Consider the following 22826-nt stretch of genomic DNA (forward strand, 5'->3'; position numbering starts at 1 on the left):
CTTCAAACAGAAAGTCTTTATTGTTTGTTTTAAACACAGATTTAAAAGGCAGAACTGAAAAATAAATAAAATTCTCTCTTGCTCCAAAAAAATTAAAAAAGAAACAAAAAATTGCACAGCTGCTGTTCCCAGAGACCTCCCAATATCTTACAACAGGGTCAGAAACCACTGTCTGTAGGCTAAACCCAGCCTGCTGCTTGCTATTGTAAATAAAGTTTTATTGGCACACAGCTTTGCCCATTCATATGACTGTTTTTGTTCTGCAATGGCAGAGTTGAGTAGCTGCAACACACAACATCTGACCCACAAAGTCCAAAATATATACTATATGGCCCTTTATAGAAAAAGTTTGCTGACCACTGGCTTAGATCAATCATAACTGACCAATAAATAAAAATAATACAAATACAATAAACACAATAATATTGTATTTATAATAATACTGTACTTCCAGATTAAAAACTGGAACATATAATGTGACAAATATCAATGTATGTCTGGAAACAATGAGACAGAAGAGTTGAAATCAGCATATCAAAAAAAAAATGAGGTGGGATATTTGTCTTACTCATAATTTCTCCCTCAAATGAGCCATATCCAGGGGTGTTAATACCTACATTTATGGCATGAATTTCTGATATAATTCATCCTACATATTTCTAATAATAAATCAGAATAAGTGATCCCTGGTTTATTTATTCTAGTAAAATTGTCAATAGCTTGAAAATATATTTGCAATCCTTTAATTCATTTATGCTGGAATCTCTGAGGGAGATTTTTTTCCTATATGCTTGGGCTTAACCATATGTCTCTGGGTATATGTATATTTTCTTGAACTCTCCAGACAATTCTGGCACTTAGCTCAAAACAAATGGCAATCTAAAGTGATCTAAGCCTAATTAGACCAGTGAGGCAAATTCTCATAAACTAGGAGTTTTGAAATTCCTGGTAGATGTTTTACCTGGGATATATAGTCTCTTATAACCTTAAGATCAGTAGGTAGTAACTCTGGCTAAATGTTAGAATAACCTAAGGAGCTTTTAAAGAAATATTGATGCTTCTGGGGATGGAGCCCAGGCATTGGTATTTGTAAAAGCTTCCCAGATGTTTTCAATGTATAGCCAGGGTAGAGAACCACTGTCCTAGGTAATCTCCCTTTTAAAAAAGAACAACAACAAAAATCTTTGAAATACTCCTGCAACTCACATGAAGAAGTCAATGGGATCTGCTTTGCTGAAAATGGTAAAATAATTTTTGATCAAGTCTGATTTAAGTTCATCTCACCTAATCCCACATCATGGGATCCTAATCATGACATCAATTCTTTCCAAATTTCTTTCAGGGGAGGCAGTAGGGTAAAACAGAACAGCACAGGCTTTAGAGTGAGACATGCTTGGGTTTAAATCCCTGCTTTACCACTTAGTAGCTGTGTGACCTCCTGTAAGTTATCAAATATCTCTGCCTCAGTTTTCACATCTATAAAATGAAGCTAACATAATTGCAGGGTTGAGGATTAAATTATGATGCATGTAAAGTACCTAGCACATAGTAGGTATTAAACAAATACTAGTACTTTTTCCCTTTCCTAAATTCTATACAGACAGTGCCAATTAGTGAGTGTTCTAGACAGATGCACACTCTTTCCTTCCTTTCCCTAAGACAACACAGAAACTAGGTTGCTTAATCATACATAACCAGCTTCTGGATCAACGTTCTATTTTATAGTCACGAGCGACTAAAGTAGGCACTGCCATATCACTTTTTCTAAAATCTCTTAGCATCCAAGGTGTCCAATAATTTCATCTTTATTACATGAAAAAAAACCCGATTTCTCTTCTAACTCATTTTTCAATATAGTATCCTAGTTATAAATAACTGGCAATGGAAGTCCCTCTAATTAGAATATACATCACTGTGAGTAAAGATTGGAAGAGTAACATAAAGGAATAGAGGACTGAATGCAAATCTTTATTATTTTCTTCCTCTATGGCTCTTAATACATACAAAGATATATAATAGAAAGACACTATTAACAATGACTATATACCAAGGTCCATTTTTAAAGAGTAAAGTGTATAATGACCTTAAAAGTACCTCTGTATAAAATCTAACAGGAAATTAAATTTTAAAAAAATCGTGCCTTGATATCAGTGTATCACTGAGCTTTTTCCTATTAAAGCATGTCAAAACAGGCTATTTTCTTACTTGGGTAACAGCTGGGTTCTTTTTGTAGTTTAGGCAGAGAAATTCTGCCAGAGCCAAAAGAAGTTCAGTTCCAACTGGAGCATTTCCATGGATACCAGCAACAAAACGAATCTTTGGTTCTTCAGGCTCAGATACATTGGGCTTATTGGAGATTTCAAGGGACCAAATGTGACGATATTCAGCACTCTGTCCCAAACTTTCAAAAACCAGAAACAAAAAGTCAGCAAGTAATCAAGTATTATGTTAATGCTGCCTTACAGATTTTAAAAAAACAAATGAGAACAAAATTTGGAAAGTCTTAAAAAGTCTTTAAAGAGTAAATCTTTATGTCAGATTACTTTAAGAAAATTAGGTTCCCTTAATCAAAGAAAGTCAAATAGATGTGAGATACTATCAGATTTAGGAAAGCTCATGATTTAGTTCAGCATTCCTCCAAATTGTCATTCTCCTATCATCTTCATAATATTTACCCAATCTTCTATAATCTATACTACTCTTTAGTTAATATATGTCTTTTTTTTTTTTTTTTTGGCTGTGCCGCCTAGCATGTGGGATCCTAGTCCCCTGACCAGGGATCGAACCCACAGCCCCTGCACTGGAAGCATGGAGTCTTCCAGTGAAGTCCCAGGGAAGTCTCTAGTTAACATATGTCTTTTAAGTTAACTCACTTAAATTTTTATTATGGAAATATTTAAATATACACAAATGCAGAGCACCTTACTTTTAAAATCTAAATTAATTTACACAAATAAGACATTTTATACTTTAAATGCAGTACCAAGATTACAGCAAAACTAATTGAAAAGGCCTGCTTTCTTTGATATAAAGGGAGATTTACAAGAGTTAGATAGAAAAAAAATATTGGCATTAAACTGAGGATTAACAGAATAGACAAAGTACCACTTTCTCACAATGGTATTTAATGATACTTAGCAACCGTTGGAGGACCACCTAAAACTGCCTTGTGTCCCACCACTGGCAGGTGTTGCATATTTGCTGGGGAAATATTTAACTAAGAAGTGCATGTTTAATTGAAAGGTTAAAAAAAAAAAACAAATGAACTAAGTAAATGGATAGCAAAATAATGTCCAATTTTTTGTTTTAAAATAAGAAAGTCTGTAACATCTATATGGCACTAACATGGACAGTATTAAAACCTGACCTGGGCAGAAATGTTCAAGAGTCAGTTGCGGAAGAGAGGTAATTGGTATTGCCAAAGTAAATATCAGTCTTTGCAATTACAGACATTATAAACCAGTATTTGAGAAAGTAAATTTACTGGTAAAATTAAAAGAACCAATGAATGAAAAAAAGTGAAAGGCTAGTTAATGTTCGTTAGGTTTGTAGTAGAGAACTGTAAGTTCAGGGCAAAATGTAAAGGCCCTAAAATAGGCAAATAATAGGAATCAACAAATTAAGGAAATAGTTTTGAGACAGTGAAAGTGAAGCAGAGAAGCCTAAGAAGTGAAGGTAAAAGTTGTCTCAGCCATCAATTTTACATAAGCCAGTACTGCATGTTTTCCCAGAACCCTCAATTACATATGTCCCTAAGGCTTCAGGGAACCATGACTGTGAGTAGAGACTAAAGCACAGAAAATGACAGCCAACCAGGCTTCATTTTCTAATTTGAAGAAAAGGTTAAACATGATCCCTGACAAGTGAGCTCATAGTTCCAAATTTGTCCCTGCCCCCAGCAAACTGAAACAAACTAAATAATATTTAGTCAGAACGTGAATCTGCTGCTGAGAAGTAGAAAGGGTTTTGAAATCAAAGTAATCACTAGAAAGAATGATTTTACATTTTCTGGAGGCACAGGCCACACATTGCTAAACTAACAAGTAATTCTGCTCCAATGTTTCTCATAAAAGTTTCCAAGATTCATTGTTAGAAATATCTCCAAGCAAACATCTGTTTCAAAATAAGTGAAATCCAACTCTCTATACATTCAGCTCCCAAATATCTCTAAATAAATTACAAGAACCATTTAGTGTGGCTTATGCTAAATGTAACCTCTTTAAAATGAAGAAAGAAGGAAGGAAGGAAGGAAGGAAGGGAGGGAGGGAGGGAGGAAGGAAAGGAGAGAGAAAGAAAGGAAGGGAGGGAGGGAGGGAGGGAGGAAGGGAGTGAGGGAGGGAGGAAGGAAGGAAGAAAGAGAGAGGGAAGGAGAAAGGGAGAAAGAAAGAGAAAAAAAGGCAGCAAGAAGGTGACACTTACTTGGTAAGATTTGTAATATGTGGATAGTTCATCACAAGTCCTCTCAGAAACTCTGATAAGTCCTTGTATGAATGGTATCGATAAAGAGCCAGATTTGAGGAGGAGCGTAACATGAAGCCTTCCAAACCATTCTCAGCTGAAAGGTCTTTAATTAAAGTTTCAAACTCTTTAGTAGTCGGATCGCTGGCACCCTCATTGTTGGTGCTGTCCCCCTTGCCTTTCTTTGATTCATTGTTTGAATCTGTTGAAGATCGAACAAGTGTGAAGTTGACCTGAACAGCACCTTCACTGTTTACGGTCACATTCTTGGTAACTGGATTATACCTGTAATAAAGGAGGCAGATCAGAGCCACGCTTCTGCAGCTGGTGTACCCAAACCCTGGGAAAACAGAGGTGTGCAGAGGATATGTGAATCCTCGAGATAAATGTGGTGCATCTCCCTAAAGGGTCAAATTGTTAACTTTGTGAGAATTTTAAGATTTGTTTTAAACATTAACGAAGACCATACAAGGGTAGACTATAAAACATAAATGAGTTTTTAAGATTAAATATATGACTTCAAAAGAAAGCTCATGCTTGCACTGTATACACCCATATTTCCTGGAATCTGAGTTCGCTTGTCTGTCATCAGGGAATATGGTGGAAAAAGTTTGAGAAGTACTAACTTAGGACATTCTCTGCCAAATGCATCATTCTTGCCCCATTTTTCAGATACCTTGATGCTTTGGTTTTTCCAATACTATGCCAAAACTGAAAAAAACCAGAACAGACTTCTTTACTCGTTAAAGTTCTAACCCATTCATTTACAGACCACTTGATATTTGAAAACCATTTTTTAAAAAAAGGTAACAATAACTTTAAATGTTTCCATGTATTTACCCTTACTTCAATGAGTGTTCAAACTAACTCTTCAGAACTAAGAGAGCTAGTAGGGGGAGGGGAAAATATTCTGTGGGAACACCTACACGTATCAAATATAAAAAAGAAAACTACAGAGGATAAAAATTATGTTCCGACTAAAAAGTAAGGTGGCTCCAGTTCTAAGGTATTTGTAAAGGAGGAGGAACATAAGGAATATTACGTTTTTTCCAAGGGAAAAGGTCATAAGTTAATTTTTTCTTTTCAAGTAAATATATCTTTGTGGTGAGAAAAACTATAAAAAATACGAAAATGGCTTTTCTCAGAGAATTAGCAGTAAGTAAGAAAATCTCACTTGATGCGAGAAGGCAAAGGTACAATAATAAAAAATAAGTGTCTATGAAAGAGTTTTAAAAGGGTACAAATGTAAAGTGGTGGTATTTTGGGGACAACATGACTAGAAGTATGCAGAACAGAAGTCTTTTTTCCCCTACTAACAAGTACTTCCCAGAACTGTTACCCATAGTGAAGGAAATCAGTCACTATGGCTTTACATCTGGACAGGGGAAGGTGACCTGAGAGGTGGAAGGTAAAAGAGGCTACTGTTCAAAGTGAATAATTTCACAGATTTCTTACATCTGATGGTTCATGTACTCACTGTGCCACCAGAGAAGAGTCAAATGTGTAACCAGCTCTAAACTTCTCAGCGTTAAACTCAAGGTTGCTTAGCCTCTACAGGGTTTTCTGGCAATAATCTTTTAGAATGGAACTATGCTTATTTCATCTCCAAGCACTCAATTACAAAGCATTCAGTAACTCACCCTCGAGCAGATGCTGTGATTTTATAAGTTCCTGGAACCAACAGACGCCAGTAATCTCCAGTTTTGTAAGTAGTTACTGGGTGATTAATTTCAGCAACACTAATGGTGGCATTTAATATACCTCTGCCATCTGTGGCATCTAGGACGAATCCTTTGACACCCTGATGAACCTGGATAAAGCAAAAGGACACCCAGATTTTACTGATAAAGATCATCATCTAATTATTTTGGAAGTTCACATCCAAAATAACAGATTGTTAAATAACGTAAACATGTAGAACAAATAGGAATTCAGGAGTTCAGAGTAAAGCTAAATGTAACTGCCCATTAAACAAAATATTTCAGTTTCTGAAAGGCTAGGTTTTCATAAGTTAGATTTGTCTTTATCTCCCTGTCAGCTACAGAAAGACATTTTGAGGACAAGTGGAGGAAATTTGAACATGGATTAGGTATTAGGTAGTATAGGGAGTTACTGTTAATTTTCTTAGGTGAGATACTAGCAATTGGAGAAGTCAGGTAGGAGAATTAACCTTATTTTTAGAAGATGTATTCCGAAATACTTTGGGATAAATATCATAACACCTGCAATTTATACTGAAATAGTTCAACAAAAGTGTGTGTGTGTTTATATATATATAAAATACAAATGCAGCAAAGTATAAAAATTGTTAAACCTAGGTAAAGGAATAGTAGTATTTATTGTTAGTCTTATAATTTTTCCTGATGCTTACAAATTTTCAGAATAAAATGTTCTAAAAAATTAGTATGCAAACTCACAGCCATTATGCCATTCTACTCAGCAAAGTACTGGCACAAAGTATTAGTCAGATTATCCTAATAATTTTAACCACTATTAGCATATTTCTTATAGTCTTTACCTATTGGCCATGATGCACATCCAAACAAAAGGAAATTAATCGTTTCACAGTAAACCAATGGCAAAAAAAAAAAAGAAAAAAAAAAATTTACCCCATAGCCCATCTTTATCACTTGACAAATTCTTAGGCATGTATCCAATCTATAGTAGCCCTTTATAAAGACAAGGGTAAAAAGTGACCACTAACCATTAAGTGCCAAACATCATCACTATATTGTTTAATCATTTTTAACTCTTCTCTGCACATATAAATAAACTCATTTACATCCATGAATTTTCTAGATAAATATACGAAAACATGAATAGGTCAAACTGGAATTCAAATGAGGTGTATTCTAAAATCAATGCATGAAAACCACATGTACACACAAAAATCTTCTTGCTCTTGGGAGAAATTTCATGTCACTCCAGAATCGTCACCTGTTTCAAAAACTGGATTAGAGATCTTCGATTCTGTTCCCAAAATTTGGGCAGATCTTTCTCAAATGGGTATTTCACACAACCAAGTTCAATAGTCACTTCAAAGCAGTTTGTTTGTAAATAGTTCCAGTCCTGCATACCACCTGAAGGATAAAAATTTTAAATTAGTTACTCTGAAGAAGTTCTAACTAGCTCAGATCCCAAATCGTAAGCAACATTCCTAGTAAAAAGCCAAATTCATCTTTTATCAGCATGGCTGAAAACCAATAATGCGTTCATTTGAGAGCTCTCTGATGCTTGTGGTCCAGGTAAAACATTTGTACTTTCATGTTCAGGAAGAATTCAAGTGTAGCTCACACTCTTCTTCTTAGCACATCTAAAATTCTTTGTAATAGCCAGCAGTAAAATATAACACTTTCATGAAGTTTCAGTACATTATTTTACTCAAAGGTCAAAGTACACCAAATATTAAAAATAGTTGAAACGGTAATTTGAATGTTTTAAACTATTTATACAATATTTTTAAAAGAATGATTCTTTCTCAAAATTAAAAAATCAGTAACAAGCAGTACCATCCAGGGGGACAGAAAATCCATCAAGTTATACGGCCTTAATATAAAAAATGTTTACCTGGGACATTGTACCAACTGGCTCCATTTGTTATTCCATGAGGAAAATATTCATTAGGGTACATATTCTTGCAAGGTCTACCTTGAAACATCTGGGAATTTTCCTGGAAAAAAAAAAAAAAGAATCTTTACTTGTATTTGTTTGTATCTGCATCAAAAAACATGGGAAGGATAAAGAAAGATAGGAAGAGTGTTTAACAATAGGGTATATGTGGGGGTGGATGGAGTCATGGGAAGCAGTGACTTTCTACCTATTTTTTAAAATCAAAGCTAAACAGTTTATGCTGTGTAAAAAAAAAAGTGAAGACTTCATTTATTACTTTTAATTACAAGTAATATAAAAATCCAACCCAACCCCTCTCAAAAACAAAAACAGCACTGTTCATATTCGTACTTTCATTTCATGATCTCAAGAAGCTTAAAGTCCAAAAGAGGTAATTCACACACAATGGAAAGTAAGCATCTTTCTCTGACTTCTTGGGGACTAAGGTAGCCCCTCTGTGCTTTGACTGCACTCTGTACAATTATTTTATCCTGTTAAAACTGGTTGCACCTCTTTTTCCCCTAAAGACAATACACTACTCCTTGAAATAGTTTGTGTCTTTGTGTCCTCGGCATCCAGCAGTGTCTACATAGCACGTGTGCAATTGCTTGTTCAATGGAGAGTAAGAAAAACTGCCACAGAGGCACAAATAAACACTACTGGGAGCTAGAGAAGAGAAAGATTATTTCTGACTAGAGTGGCAGGGGAATTTTCCTGAAGAAATTAAGCTTTGAAAGGTGGTCAAAACTTCATTTCTCTCTTTTGTAAATAGAAAAAGAAAAAAAGTACAGAAAAGTGTAAAGAGAAAAGTAATTTCTCACTTTCCCATCACTGAGAATTAACCATTTAACTTTAAAATATACAAAACAACCCCCTTTCGTAAACTTGACATACCAATTACAGGCTTATGATCCCACCAATGTTATCAAATGAAAGCTATTGTTTTAGGTTACTGGAATATTTGTGTACATGCTCTTTTGCTCTCTGGTTTTTCCACTAAACACTTGCACACATCTTCTATGTCTCTATATCCCTATCTCCATTTCCATCAATATCTATCCATTTGATTATAAATTATATAGATGTACTACTGTACTAATTAATATAGTATGTATATTACAAACCTGCATTAAAAAAACATTTTAAAAACAGAACGTCTAATATAGTCTTCCTACATCTTAACGGATCATCTAGTATAAAATCCACTCTAGACACCACAGTTCTAGGCAATTGCTGTTAACATTTTGACTTTATTCTCAGAGCAATAAGGAACTTGTGAAGATTTCCGATGGAAGGGTGATATATGATATATTCATGGCTCTAGGAAGTTTATTCCGATAATAATGTGAAAAAATGGACCAAAGCCAGGGAGACTCATCAGAGTACTACTGAAATAATCCAACTGAGAGATAATGAGCATCTGAAAGGTTGTGACAGATAGGTTTTACCATGTGTATGTTACCATCTTCTTTAATTCTCACTACTCGACTTTGATAATCTTTTTAAAAAAAACTAATTAAAAATTTTAAAGCAGTTTGACAACTTAAAGAAGATAGGGGGTGAGGATGTGGGTGTCCAGTCTCAGTCCATATATAAAGAGTCTAAAATATATACCAAGACAGTAAATGATTCTCTTCTTTTTGCTTGGCTATAGTCTCTAATCTTTTTATAATAACTTTCATTATATGAAACAACTTTTTAAAGAGGCATTTACATAGTGGTGACAGCTAAAGCAACTGGATGCAATTGCCAAGACAGTAAAAATGGCTAAGGACAGAATATGGAGGTGGGAAAAAAAGCAAAAGAGAGAGGTTGAGCCACTGAAAGAGAAAAAAGGAAGCAAAGCTCTCTGCTATATAATGTAACAGAGATCAAGGGGAGAAGACAAGAGCGTTAGACTTCAGAGGTCAAGAACATTTAAAAAAAATAGACTTCTGGTAACCTTTGAGGGGGCACTTCCAGGTAAAACAATGTAGGCAGAAGACAGATGACAAGAAACTGAGGCATGAGAGAACAATAATGAAGTGGAGATAAGCAGAGACTATTCACTTTTCTTATTCTTTTCTTTTGACTTCTTTTGAACTAATTTTAGAGTTGCAGGAAAGTTGCAAAAATAGTACAGAGAGTTTTATATACCTTTGATCCAGCTTTCCCTGATGTTAGCATCTTATATAACCATAGCACAATTATCAAAACAAGGAAATTAACACTGGCATGATACTATTAACTAAAAAACCTATATTTTATTCAAATATCACCAGTCTTCCACTAATGCCTCCTTGAAATTTTCTCTTCACTTATGTCACACTGTATAGCTCCATTTTCTCACTTTCACTTAATTGAATTCATTGAATTTCATTATACTTAAAATATAATAAAAGTTATTGTAGAAAGATTAGAAAATTGAGGCAAGCAAAAGAAAAAAATATAAACCTAGAGATCACCAATCATTTAATATTTTGGCATATAACTTTTGACGTTTTTTTAGCCTACATATGAACTGAGCATGGATACCCCACCCCTGAGTCTTCTCTAGGTTCTCAAAATCTGCTTTATTGAAATATAATTCACACCCCACACAACTCACGCATTTGAAGTATACAACTCAATGGTCCTTGGTATATTCACTCAGTTGTGTGACCATCGCCACAGTAAATTTTAGGACATTTTCATGACCCCAAAATAAACCTGTACCTATCAGCACTCCCCATTTCCTCCCAACCTCTTCCCTGCCCCTCCCTACATCCCAAGCCCAAGGCAATTACCAGTCTATTTTCTGTCTCTATGGATTTGCCTATTCTGGACATTTCATATAAATGGAATCACACAATATGTAATCTCTTGTGACTGGCTGCTTTCACCTAGCATGTTTTCAAGGGTCATCTAAGTTGTAGTTTGTATCAGTACTTTATTTTTTTTTATGACTGAATAGTATTCCATTGCATGGATATATCACATTTTGTTTATCCACTTATCACTTGATGGACATGTGGGTTGTGTCCATTTTGGCTATTATGGATAATGCTGCTATGAACATTTGTGTACAAGTTTTGTGTGGGCTATGTTTTCATTTCTCTTGGACATATACTTAGGAGTGGGATTGTCAGGCCATATGATAATTCTATATTTAACATTTTGAGGAACCGCAATTGTTTTCCAAAGCAGTTGTACCATTTTACATTCCCACCAGCAATGCACAAGGGTTCCAATTTCTCCACATCCTTACCAACCCTTGTTCTTTTCTTTTTTTTTAAACTATAGTCATCCTAGTGGGTAAAAAGTAGTATCTCGTTGTTTTGATTTGCATTTCCCTTTTTGTGAGCTTGTCGGTCATTTGTATATTTCTTTGGAGAAATGTGTATTCAGATTCTTTGCCCATTTTTCAATTGGATTGTCTTTTTATTTAGTTGTAAGACTTCATTATATATTTTAGATATAAGATCCTTATCAGATATATGGTATTCTCCTATGCTGTGGGTTGTCTTTTTACTTCCTTGATTATTATCTGTTACATGTTGAATTATGTCTTCTCCAAAAGATATGTTGAAGTCCTAGCCCCCAAAACCTCATAATGTGACTGTATTTAATTACAGAGGTAATCAAGTTAAAATGAGGTAATTACGGTGTGCCTTAATCCAATATGACTGGTATCTTTATAAAAAGGGAAAATTTGGACACAGACAACAAGGAGAATGCCATGTGAAGACAGAGGACTGGGATAATCCATCTAGAAACCAATGAATGGCAAAAAGTGCCAGAAAAACACCAGAAGCTAGGAAGAGGCAAGGAAGGATTCCCTTCCAGGTTTCAAGGGAGCATGGCCCTGCCAACATCTTGATTTTGGACTTCTAGACTCTAGAACTGTGAGACGAAAAATTGTTACCACAGTTCTAGGAAACTAACACAGTACCCTTTGCAGCAAAAAAGTATTAAAGCTTGATGATGTCCAGTATGTCTTTTTTCTGTCACTTGTGCTTTTCATGTCACATCTAGGAAACCATTGTCTAACCCAAGGTCACAAAAATTTATTTCTATATTTTTTCCTGAAAGTCTTACAGTTTACATTTAGATCTATGATCCATTTTGAGATAATTTTGGGGTATAATATGAGGAAGAGGTCCAAATTTATTCTTTTGTATGTGAATATCCAGTTTTCCATAACCACTTAGTGAAAAGATTTTTCTATCCTCATTGAATTGTCTTGGTGCTCTTATTGAAAAATCAACTGACCATGAATGTAAGTTTATTTCTGGACTATCAATTCTATTTCTTTGATGTGTATATGTCCATCTTTTTTTTTTTTAACATCTTTATTGGAGTATAATTGATTGCTCTACGATGGTGTGTTAGTTTCTGCTTTATAACAAAATGAATCACCATTACATATACATATATCCCCATATCTCCTCCCTCCCACCCTCCCTATCCCATCCCTCTAGGTGGACACAAAGCACCGAGCTGATCTCCCTGTGCTATGCAGCTGCTTCCCACTAGCTATCGATTTTACATTTGGTAGTGTATATATGTCAGTGCTACCTCTCACTTCATCCCAGCTTACCCTTCCCCCCTCCCGTGTCCTCAAGTCCATTCTCTACGTCTGCGTCTTTATTCCTGTCCTGCCCCTAGGTTCTTCAGAACCATTTTCTTTTTTTTTAAGATTCCACATATTTGTGTTAGCATACGGTATTTGTTTTTCTCTGACTTACTTCACTCTGTATGACAGACTCTAGGTCCATCCACCTCACTACAAATAACTCAATTTCGTTTCTTTTTATGGCTGAGTAATATTCCATTGTATATATGTGCCATGTATATGTCCATCTTTATTCCCATATCACAGTGTCTTAATTACCACAGTCTTGAAGTAAGTTTGAAATTGGGAGATGTGAGGTCTTTAGCCCTTACAATTTATTCTTCATTTTTAGATATAATTTTTTTTTCTTCCATTACTTTCCTGAATTCTATCAACTCTCTTTCATTTCTTCCTGTTTCTTTTTTCATTCCTGTTTTAATTTTTTAAATATCTGAGCCTATGTGGTTTTTCATATTCTCAATGTGTGTTTGGGTATAATCAATCTGCCTGGAGTGTAAACTTATAGTTTTCTTCTGCTTCTTGATTGTTTTTTGGTAGTGGTAAGGTTTCCTCAGGTGATATGTGTGAAATTCCATTTCCTGATTTTTTCTGCAATGGTTCTTCATGGTTTTTTTTTTACCTCTTTTTCTTTTTTTTGCGGTACGCGGGCCTCTCACTGTTGTGGCCTCTCCCATTGCGGAGCACAGGCTCTGGACACGGAGGCTCAGCAGCCATGGCTCACGGGCCTAGCTGCTCCGCGGCATGTGGGATCTTCCCGGACCAGGGCACAAACCCGTGTCCCCTGCATCAGCAGGCGGACTCTCAACCACTGCGCCACCAGGGAAGCCCCCTCTTGTTCATTTTTATTATACTGAGCTGTTTCACGTGATTCCTAGTTAATGGTGCCCTTTTTCTGTCAGTCTGGCAGTCAAGGTATTTTAATGTGGCTTTTTTGTTTGTTTGCTTGCTTATTTGCCTTGGTATAAGGGTGGAGCTCTGAGTCCACTGATTTTATGGTTCTCTTCTGTCTTGGACAACCCTACATTTCCCCCCTTTTCTCTTTCCCCTTCACTATCTAATTGTCAAAGGCCACTTCTTCATTTCTTTTTGCTTTTCTTCTCTCCCAGAAGTTGGGAGATTGGAAGAGTTTCCTTTAAATCCAGCTGTCCTTTTAAATTGTGCCTATCCCTTTAAGTACACCAGGTCTTTAATTTGCATGTACTTTGAAACCTCTTCCCTATATTCCAGTGCTTTCATCTGCCCAGTTACTATCTTAGTATTTTCAGATTAGGTTTCAGATGTAGCATGTTTTCAATGTTTGGTGGTCCTTCCGAATCACCTTTATGCCTGCTGTTCCTTAAACCCCCCTCTTCTGTCTTCACAGATTTTCTTGGTCTGCTTTTCCTTACCATGAAGCCTTGTGGCAGGGGAAAGGTGGCTGGGTGCACAACAGATCATGATAGATCACAGCCAAGAGAAAGGAGGCTGGAGTAAAGATTGAGGAATTTAATTGTCACCTTCCCATTTACAACAGAAGAAACAAAGACAAAGAGGAGGCAGGGTGCTGTGGGATCAAGAAATGAAGAAGAGTGATCGGCCAAGATGGTGGAGTAGAAAGACCCTGAGCTCACCTCCTCTCACGAGCACACCAAACTCACAACTATTTGCAGAACAACCATCAGTGAAAAAGACCGAAACCTATCAGAAAAGATCTTCTACAACTAAAGACATAAAGAAGGAATCACGACAAGATGGGTTGTGGACCATCTCGGACTCGTGATATAGTCAAGTCCCATACCCATGGGTGGGTGGCCCACAGAGTGAAGAATAATTATATTACAGAGGTTTTCCCACAGGAATGAGAGTTCTGAATCCCCATCCCGCTCCCCAGCCCGGGATCCTGCATAGGGAAGATGAGCCTCTAGAGCATCTGGCTCTAAAGGCCAGTGAGGCTTAATTTCAAGAGTCCCACAGGACTGGGGAAAACAGAAACTTCACTCTTAAAGGGTGCACACAAAATCTCACACACTCTGGGAGCCAGGACGAAAGCAGTAATTTGATAGGAGCCTGGGTCAGACCTACCTGCTGATCTTGGAAAGTGTCTTGGGGAGGCGGAGGGCGGCTGCAGCTCACCCTAGGGACATAGACACTGGTGGCAGCCATTCTGGGGACCTCCTTCTACTGCATGGACACTGGTGCTGGCAGGCACCCCTGTGGAATCCTCCCTCTGGCTCATTAATGCCAATAGCTGGCCCCGACCCAACAACCAACCTGTAGTGCCAGTGCTGGGATGCCTCAGGCCAAGTAACTAACCTGGCAGAGACACAGCCCCACCCATCAGCAGACAGGCTGCCAGAAGATCTCCTGAGCCCACAGTTGCCTCTGGAAACAGCCCTGCCCACCAGAGGGCCCAGGACCCAGCTCCACTCACCAGTGGGAAGGCACCAGTCCCAGACTCCCCTGGGCCCTGACCCTGCCCTCCAGGAAGCCCACTGTAGCCTGTGGACCAGCTTCACCCACCAGGGGGCAGACACCAGACATGAGAAAACTGCAATCATCAACAGATGAATGGATAAATAAGCTGTGATACACACACACACACACACACACACACACACACACACACACACACAACGGAGTACTACTCAGCCATAAAAAAGAATGAAATTTTGCCACTTGCAACAACATGGTTGGACTTGGAGGGCATTATGCTAAGTGAAATAAGTCATACAGAGAAAGACAAATACTGTATGATATCACTTATATGTGGAATCTAAAAAAACACAATTAGTGCATATACCAAAAAAGAAACAGACTCACAGATATAGAGAACAAACTAGTGATTACCAGTGGGGAGAGGGAAGGGGGGAGGGGCAATGTAGGAGTAGGGGATTAAGAGGTACAAACTATTATGTACAAAATAAGCTACAAGGATATATTGTATAACACAGGGAATATAGCCAATATTTTATAATGACTACAAATGGAGTATAAACCTTAAAATTGTGAATCACTATATTATATACCTGTAACTTATATAATATTATACATCAAATGTACTTCAATTAAAAAGAATTAGGAGGAAAAAAAGAAATGCAGAATATGGGTAAAACACAAATAAACAATAATTGAGAAGACAGAATCAGAATGAACACACATCAGATTATTCACAGTTCCACTTTAGTTCAAGGCAAAGTGATCTACTGAGAATAAGACAAAGCGAGGATTAGAAGGCTCAGGAAGAGGATGAAGGCTCAGAATCACCATAGTGGGAAATGAGCCACGGAGTCAAGTAGCAAAATGTGAAATATTGCCAGGTAGAACTGAGGGCTCAGCTGAGGTTAGAGAGCATTATATATACATAGTGTAGTCAACTGCCATGACTGTGTGACTTTTCTGGGATGTAGAAGAGAGATGATTGTAATTACTAAGGGTTGGACATTGGCAAGGCAGGTATGTCAAAAGGGTATAAAAGATCCTAAGGTGTAGGTGAGTGCATCACTGAAAGGTATGTCCATAGGTGTAGGCTGGGTAGAAAGGAAATCAAATCAAAAGGGTTAAAGGTCAAAGAAATATAAAAAGAGTCTAAGGAATGAGAAGTTACAAAGAGGATGAAAAGTGGAACTATAATAATGGACAGAATGTGATATGTGTATAATCTGATCACTTAGTTTTTATTTTGATGATTGGAGGGTATCTCATTTTTGTTTTATTATTTCATGTACATCCCTCTAAAACGGCATGCCCAAACAGAAGACAGCTACACTTTAAGGTGAAATAATAGATGTACTCCCCTATTAGAAACTCTGAACAATCTCACAAGATCCACTTGCAGAGAATGAGGGAGTGGGAAAAATAGAATGACAGAAAGGTGTGATTACAGAGCATAGAGCTGCAGTAATAATCTTCATTTATCTATGACCAATAAAGTCACAGACTGAGTCAGTAGTAAGACCAAAAACTGAAACTAACAAGCCTAGTTCCCAAGCCTCAAATTTTAACATGCTTTCTAAGAACAACTTTTAAACTAAAATTTCACACATACACACACACACAAATATAACATTTCTGATTATGAAAGTAATGTGTGTTCATTATAGGAAGTTTAGAAAATACAGAAATTTCTACTTGCTCCTTTGCAATATGTTACTACTAGGCTCTTAAATACCTTAGACCAGGGGTCCCCAACCCCCAGGCTGCGGACTGGTACCAGTCCCTGGCCTGTTAGGAACCGGGCCACCCAGCAGGAGGTGAGCGGCCACCAAGTGAGCAAAGCTTCATCTGCCGCTCCCCATCACTCGCATTACTGCCTAAAACACCCCCCACTCCCCAACCCTGTCCGTGGAAAAACTGTCTTCCCCGAAACTGGTCCCTGGTGTCACAAAGGTTGGAGACCACTTCCTTAGACTAGAGGTTCGCAATTTTTTTCTGTAAAGGGTCAGATAGTAAAAACTTTTGGCTTTACACGCTCTAAAGTGTTGCAATGACTCAACCCTGCCCTCTGCATCTATTGAGATGATTGCAGCGTTTTTCTTCTTTAGTCTGTTAATATGGTGAATTACACTGACTTATTTTCAAATGTTAAACAAGAAAGCAGCAATGGACAATATTTTAAAAAATGGATGTGCTGTATGTCAATAAAACTTTATTTACAAGAACAGGTGGTAGGCTGGATTTAGTCCCAGAGCTATAACTTGTCAACCCCACCTTAGACTACTTTACGAGGTTTATATTTAAGTACTTCTCAAATGAAATAAACTAGCAGTTTGTTTAATTTATTATGTTCCAGGTACTGTGCTAAAAGCTGTAGATGAAAAGACATTACCTGAACTTCATGGCTAATGGGGAAACACATGCAGTATGTTTAAAAGTGAGGTGGGAAACAGAAGAGAAAAAGAGGTAAGGTTTCTGAAAGGAATCATGGAAGGCTTAACAGAGAAGAAAGCACTTGACCTGAGTCTTGTAGGACTTCGTTTTAACGCATGTTTTTAAATGAAAAATGAATTTTTATAGCATTTTATGTTTAAGCACAAGCCTACCTTGGAATAAGAAAGTGCTATTTGTTGAAATACAGCATCATCTGGTGATTTACTATATGTGGCAAGCCCTTGTTCATCATCATCAAAAGGGTAGTTAACCACCAAAGAACCTATGAGGGAAATGAGCAAAAGGTATTGTGTTATTTCTTTCAAGATGGAGCATTAACATAAAGTAAGCTTTTCACAGTACTGCCAGAGACAGGAAACCAATACAAATTTCCAAGGTTAATTTCCTCAATAGAAATGAAAAAGTTGCTAATTTCCTCAAAAGAAAATCAAAGTGGATAAATAAAATATTAAATAGCTATGCATGACACTTAAAGACTGCCTTAACTGGAAAGGTCTTGGGAGTTTGCCTGAACTTACAGGCATACTTTACATGTCAGAACTGAAACCAGAAGTATACAGCCTTAATTTAAACAATTTTACTTTTATAATATTTAGGATCAGAAAAATTGAGCAAAATTTGGTACTTTTTCACTAAAATTCAGACATTTATAAGGTCATGTCATGGAATTTTAAACTAAGAAAGGACCCTTGAAGTCTGATTAACCCACCCTCTTCATTTTGCAGATGTGGAGTCTAAAATGGAGAGGCTAAACAACAAACGTATGGATAGTAGAGCCAGTCCTGACCTTCATTCAGAAAAAAATGCTAAAAATTTCTCTTATGCTCATATTATAAATTAGTCAACTGGAGTTATATCATATGATTTTTCATGACCTAAAACACAGAGAGTGATATTTTAAAACATATATAAAGGATATCAACTCCCTTCATGCTCCCCCTAGGACATAAAGCAATTAGGGTGCTTCTCAGGCAGGAGCCCTGAGCCCACCTCCCCCACCATAGGATCAAAACCCTTATTTTCCTATTAGTTACATCATTTTCATTTGTCCATGTGCCCATTTATTCTGCCTTGATTAGGCCATTCATCTTTGCCTTTTTTGTCATGCCACTTCCTGGGCATGGAAGTGAAGGAACAAATTCAACTTGAATCTAGATGAAGTAATCCTGTGATAACAAATACCAGCAAACATTCATATATTAAAAAAAATTTTTCTTTAAGAAACAAGTATGAAGAACTATGCTCATTTTATTCCCCAAAATAGTTCTAACAAGATAAGTGTACTTCAACACCTGTTCTTAGACAAATTACTCCAAAAAAATTTAATTTCACGCTGGATCTATGACTCATGCCTAAAAGTTACAACAGAAAAAAGTCAACTTCTACTTAATGTTGTCTTTCAAATGGCTAATTTTATAAGGGAAAGAAAAAGTCATAAAAGACTTACAATACTCCTACAAAAGTTTATTTAAAAAATAATTAGTATTGGGACTTCCCTAGTGGTGCAGTGGTTGGGAATCCGCCTGCCAATGCAGGGGACACGGGTTCAAGGCCTGGTCTGGGACCGCGGAGCAACTGGGCCCGTGCGCCACAACTGCTGAGCCTGTGCTCTGGAGCCTGCGCGCCTAGAGCCTGGCTCAGCAACAGGAGAGGCCACCGCAATGAGAGCCCCATGCACCACAACAAGGGCTGGCCCCCGCTCCCCGCAACTAGAGAGGGCCCACGTGCAGCAACGAAGACCCAACGCAGCCAAGAATGAATGAATGAATAAATAAATAAATAAAAATTAGTATCAACACAAAGAGCATTAGCTATTTTAAAAAAGATAAATCTGACTTCATCAATATTAAAAATTTTGTGCATCAAAGGACATTATTAAGAAAGTTAAAGTAAACCTACAGAATGGGAGAAAATATTTGCAAATCAGCAATTTGATAAGGGTCTAGAATCCAGGCTATAAAAAGAAGTCCTGCAACTCAGCAAAAAGATGAAAAACCCAATTAACAATGGGCAAAAGACTTGAACAGATATTTCTCCAAATAAGATATACAAATGGCCAACAAGCACACAAAAAGATGCTCAGCATCATTAGCCATCAGGGAAATGCAAATCTAAATTTCAGTGAGATATCACCTTTCACCCACTAAAACGGCTATAATCAAAAAAAAAAATTTAACAAGGTAAGGATGTGGAAAAACTGGAACCCTCATACATTGCTGGTGGGAATATAAAATGGTTGTTACTGTGGAAGTTTGACAGTTCATCAAAAAGCTAAACACGGAATTACCATATGATGGTATTTCCATCAAAAAGCCAAACATAGGATAACCCAAAAGAATTGAAAACAGGGACTCAGATACTGTCTGCCAATGTTCATAGTAGTATTATTCATAATAGTAAAAAGTAAAAACAACCCACGTGTCCATCAACAGATAAATAGATAAACAAATTGTGGTATATACATACAATGGAAAATTATTCAGTCATAAAAAGAAATAAAGTACTAACATATGCTACAATATGAATGAACCTTGAAAACACTATGCTAAGTGAAAGAAGACAGACACAAAAGGTCATATATTATATGATTTCATTTCTATGAAATATCCAAAACAGGTAAATCCGTAGAGACAGAACACAGATTGGTGGTTACCAGGGCTTGAGGGGAATGGGGAATAGAAAGCAACTGCTTAATGGGTAAGGGGTTTCCTTTTGGGGAGGTGAAAATGTTTTGGAACGAGATAGAGATGGTGGTTGCACAGCATTGTGAATGCACTAAATGTCACTGAATTATTTACCTTAACATGGTTAGTGTTATATGAATTTCACCTAAATAAAAAATTAGTACCAAAAATTACAAAAAGAAATATTACTTTTCTCTATATTCTTTCAAAATCCTTCTAAATTGTTAAGTTGGCAGCAAGGAATTCCTCTGTTAAATTTCTTTGCCAAGATTTCAAAACTCATTTAAAGATTTTAAGATGAGAATGCAAAATACGTCATGGAAAGAAACATATCTACGTGATTGAAGATGTATCCCCCCACCATGCCAAGGTCTTGATACCACATGTAAACATCCGTCAATTATTTTCACTGGAATGTAACTAGTATTAAGTTTTCAGCTTTAGCCAACATGACGTGATGTATTTTATACAGATTTTTTTTTTTTTTGCGGTACGTGGGCCTCTCACTGTTGTGGCCTCTCCTGTTGCGGAGCACAGGCTCCGGACGCGCAGGCTCAGCGGCCATGGCTCACGGGCCTAGCCGCCCTGCGGCATGTGGGATCCTCCGGGACCGGGGCACGAACCCGTGTCCCCTGCATCGGCAGGCGGACTCTCAACCACTGCGCCACCAGGGAAGCCCTACAGAATATTTTTTAAAGCTTAAAGTAAAAAATATTTTCTGTCAAACATGGTATACAATTAATAAAGTAAGAAAAAAGCCAAAAAATTATTTTGCTAACCAGGCTGCAACTTCATAATTCCTATTTGGGTCTTTGAGAATCGTCCATGATTACCAATTATAGAAGTATTTTCTCCTACTATTAGCAAGCTTTCAAAGTCATTTTTGGAGAATCTCAATTTACTTCTTAAATACAAATATCCATAAGTGTGTACTGTCATTTCTAAAATGGCAGGTTAATCTATATGCCATCAAATCTCGACTGTGATACTTCCTTGGATAAACCAACAAATGTGGACACTAAATTTCTTACCTATTGCCCTTTGTGTTAATACCTCCTCTCTTTTTTAATTTATTGAGATATAGTTCACATACCATACAATCCATCCACTTAAAGTATATAATTCACTGTTGTTTAGTATATTCACAGGGTTGAATATATAACCATCACTACTAATTACAGAACATTTCATTACTGAAAAAAAAAACAAACCCATACCCATTAGCAGTCACTCCCCATCCTCTCCACCACTATCCTCTACAGCTTGAGGCAACTGCTAATCTATTTTCTATCTCTATGGATTTGCCTATTTCTGCACATTTCATAAAAAATGTAATCATACAATATATGGTTTCTTATGACTGGCTTCTATCACCTACCATGCTTTCAAGACTCATCTATGCTGTAGCATGCATCAGTCCTTCATTCCTTTTCACAGCCAGATAACATTCAATTGTATACCACATTTTATTTATCTGATCGTTAGTTGGTGGACATTTGGGTTATTTATACTTCCTGGTTATTATGAATAGTGCTACTATGAACGTCCACATACCAGTTTACATGTAGACATGTGTTTTCAGGTCTCTAGGGTATTGACACTTATTCACACAACCCTAGTTGGACACTGTGATGATTTTTTGTTGTTGTTGTTGTTTATTTATTTATTTTTGGCTGCACTGGGTCCTTGTTGCAGCACACGGGCTTTCTCTAGCTGTGGCATGCAGGGGGGCCTACTCTTCGTTGCAGTGCCTGGGCTTCTTGTTGTGGTGGCTTCTCTTGTTGCAGAGCACGGGCTCTTGGCACGTGGGCTTCAGTAGTTGTGGCACCTGGGCTTAGCAGTTGTGACTCACAGGCTCTAGAGCACAGGCTTGGTAGTTGTGGCGCACGGGTTTAGCTGCTCCGTGGCAGGTGGGCCCTTCCCGGGCCAGGGCTCAAACCTGTGTCCCCTGCGTTGGCAGGTGGATTCTTAACCACTGAGCCACCAGGGAAGCCTCACTGTGATGATTTTTAATCTTGACCTCTCATCCTATTCAACTAAGTTCCTGCTGAATTATATGGAGGTGTATAAGCTCAGATACTACATGAGAATGAGGTCATTGTGCTACAGTTAAATACACAGCAGATGAAAGATAAGAGAATGTCAAAAATCTAAACTTACATAAAAGGGCATATTAAACTTTAGGGAGAAATAGGACTAAACATTTGGATCTGTTAGTGTTTAATTTTTATAAATGACAAAGAACATGTTACCAAATTCCCAGTGAGAGGGATAAATATAAAACATTTCTGAGGGATAAATATAAAACACTTGAAGAACTAAGTGAGAAAGAAATGGAGGGAGGGAGAAGGAGGAAAAGGGAAGGAGAGGTGGAGGGTGAGAGACAGAGAAAGAGAGGGAGGCAGGGCAGATGGAAGGAGGGAGAATGGAAGAGTACTGGGAGAGGGGAGGGGTGGGGGAGGAACGGGGAAAACAGCCAGGAAACTGGCTTAAAAAGTAATGAGGAGAGACCTTTATTGTTGTCTGCCATAAAAGCAATAACAGGCTTAAGATAGCCTAAGACTATAAACAGATAAACTTCCACTGGGATTTTCAAATGCTCTCAACAAGAATTA

The 22826-nt window shown here is 37.2% G+C and overlaps 1 protein-coding gene across 1 annotated transcript in view; it reads right to left on the reverse strand.

Moving 5' to 3' along the window:
• CPD (carboxypeptidase D) overlaps nucleotides 1-22826 on the reverse strand; it is a 67330-nt gene that overhangs the window by 13612 nt on the left and 30892 nt on the right. Inside the window, exons 8-13 of the mRNA XM_029211382.1 lie at nucleotides 17680-17789; nucleotides 8026-8128; nucleotides 7396-7538; nucleotides 6099-6268; nucleotides 4420-4743; nucleotides 2206-2401 (exon numbers count right to left, since the gene is read on the reverse strand). Coding sequence (XP_029067215.1) covers nucleotides 2206-2401; nucleotides 4420-4743; nucleotides 6099-6268; nucleotides 7396-7538; nucleotides 8026-8128; nucleotides 17680-17789 — 1046 coding nt within the window. The remainder of the gene's footprint in view (nucleotides 1-2205; nucleotides 2402-4419; nucleotides 4744-6098; nucleotides 6269-7395; nucleotides 7539-8025; nucleotides 8129-17679; nucleotides 17790-22826) is intronic.

This window comes from Monodon monoceros, unplaced genomic scaffold (genome assembly GCF_005190385.1).
Source record: "Monodon monoceros isolate NGI ecotype Baffin Bay Population unplaced genomic scaffold, NGI_Narwhal_1 Super_Scaffold_9, whole genome shotgun sequence".
Lineage (NCBI taxonomy): Eukaryota > Metazoa > Chordata > Mammalia > Artiodactyla > Monodontidae > Monodon > Monodon monoceros.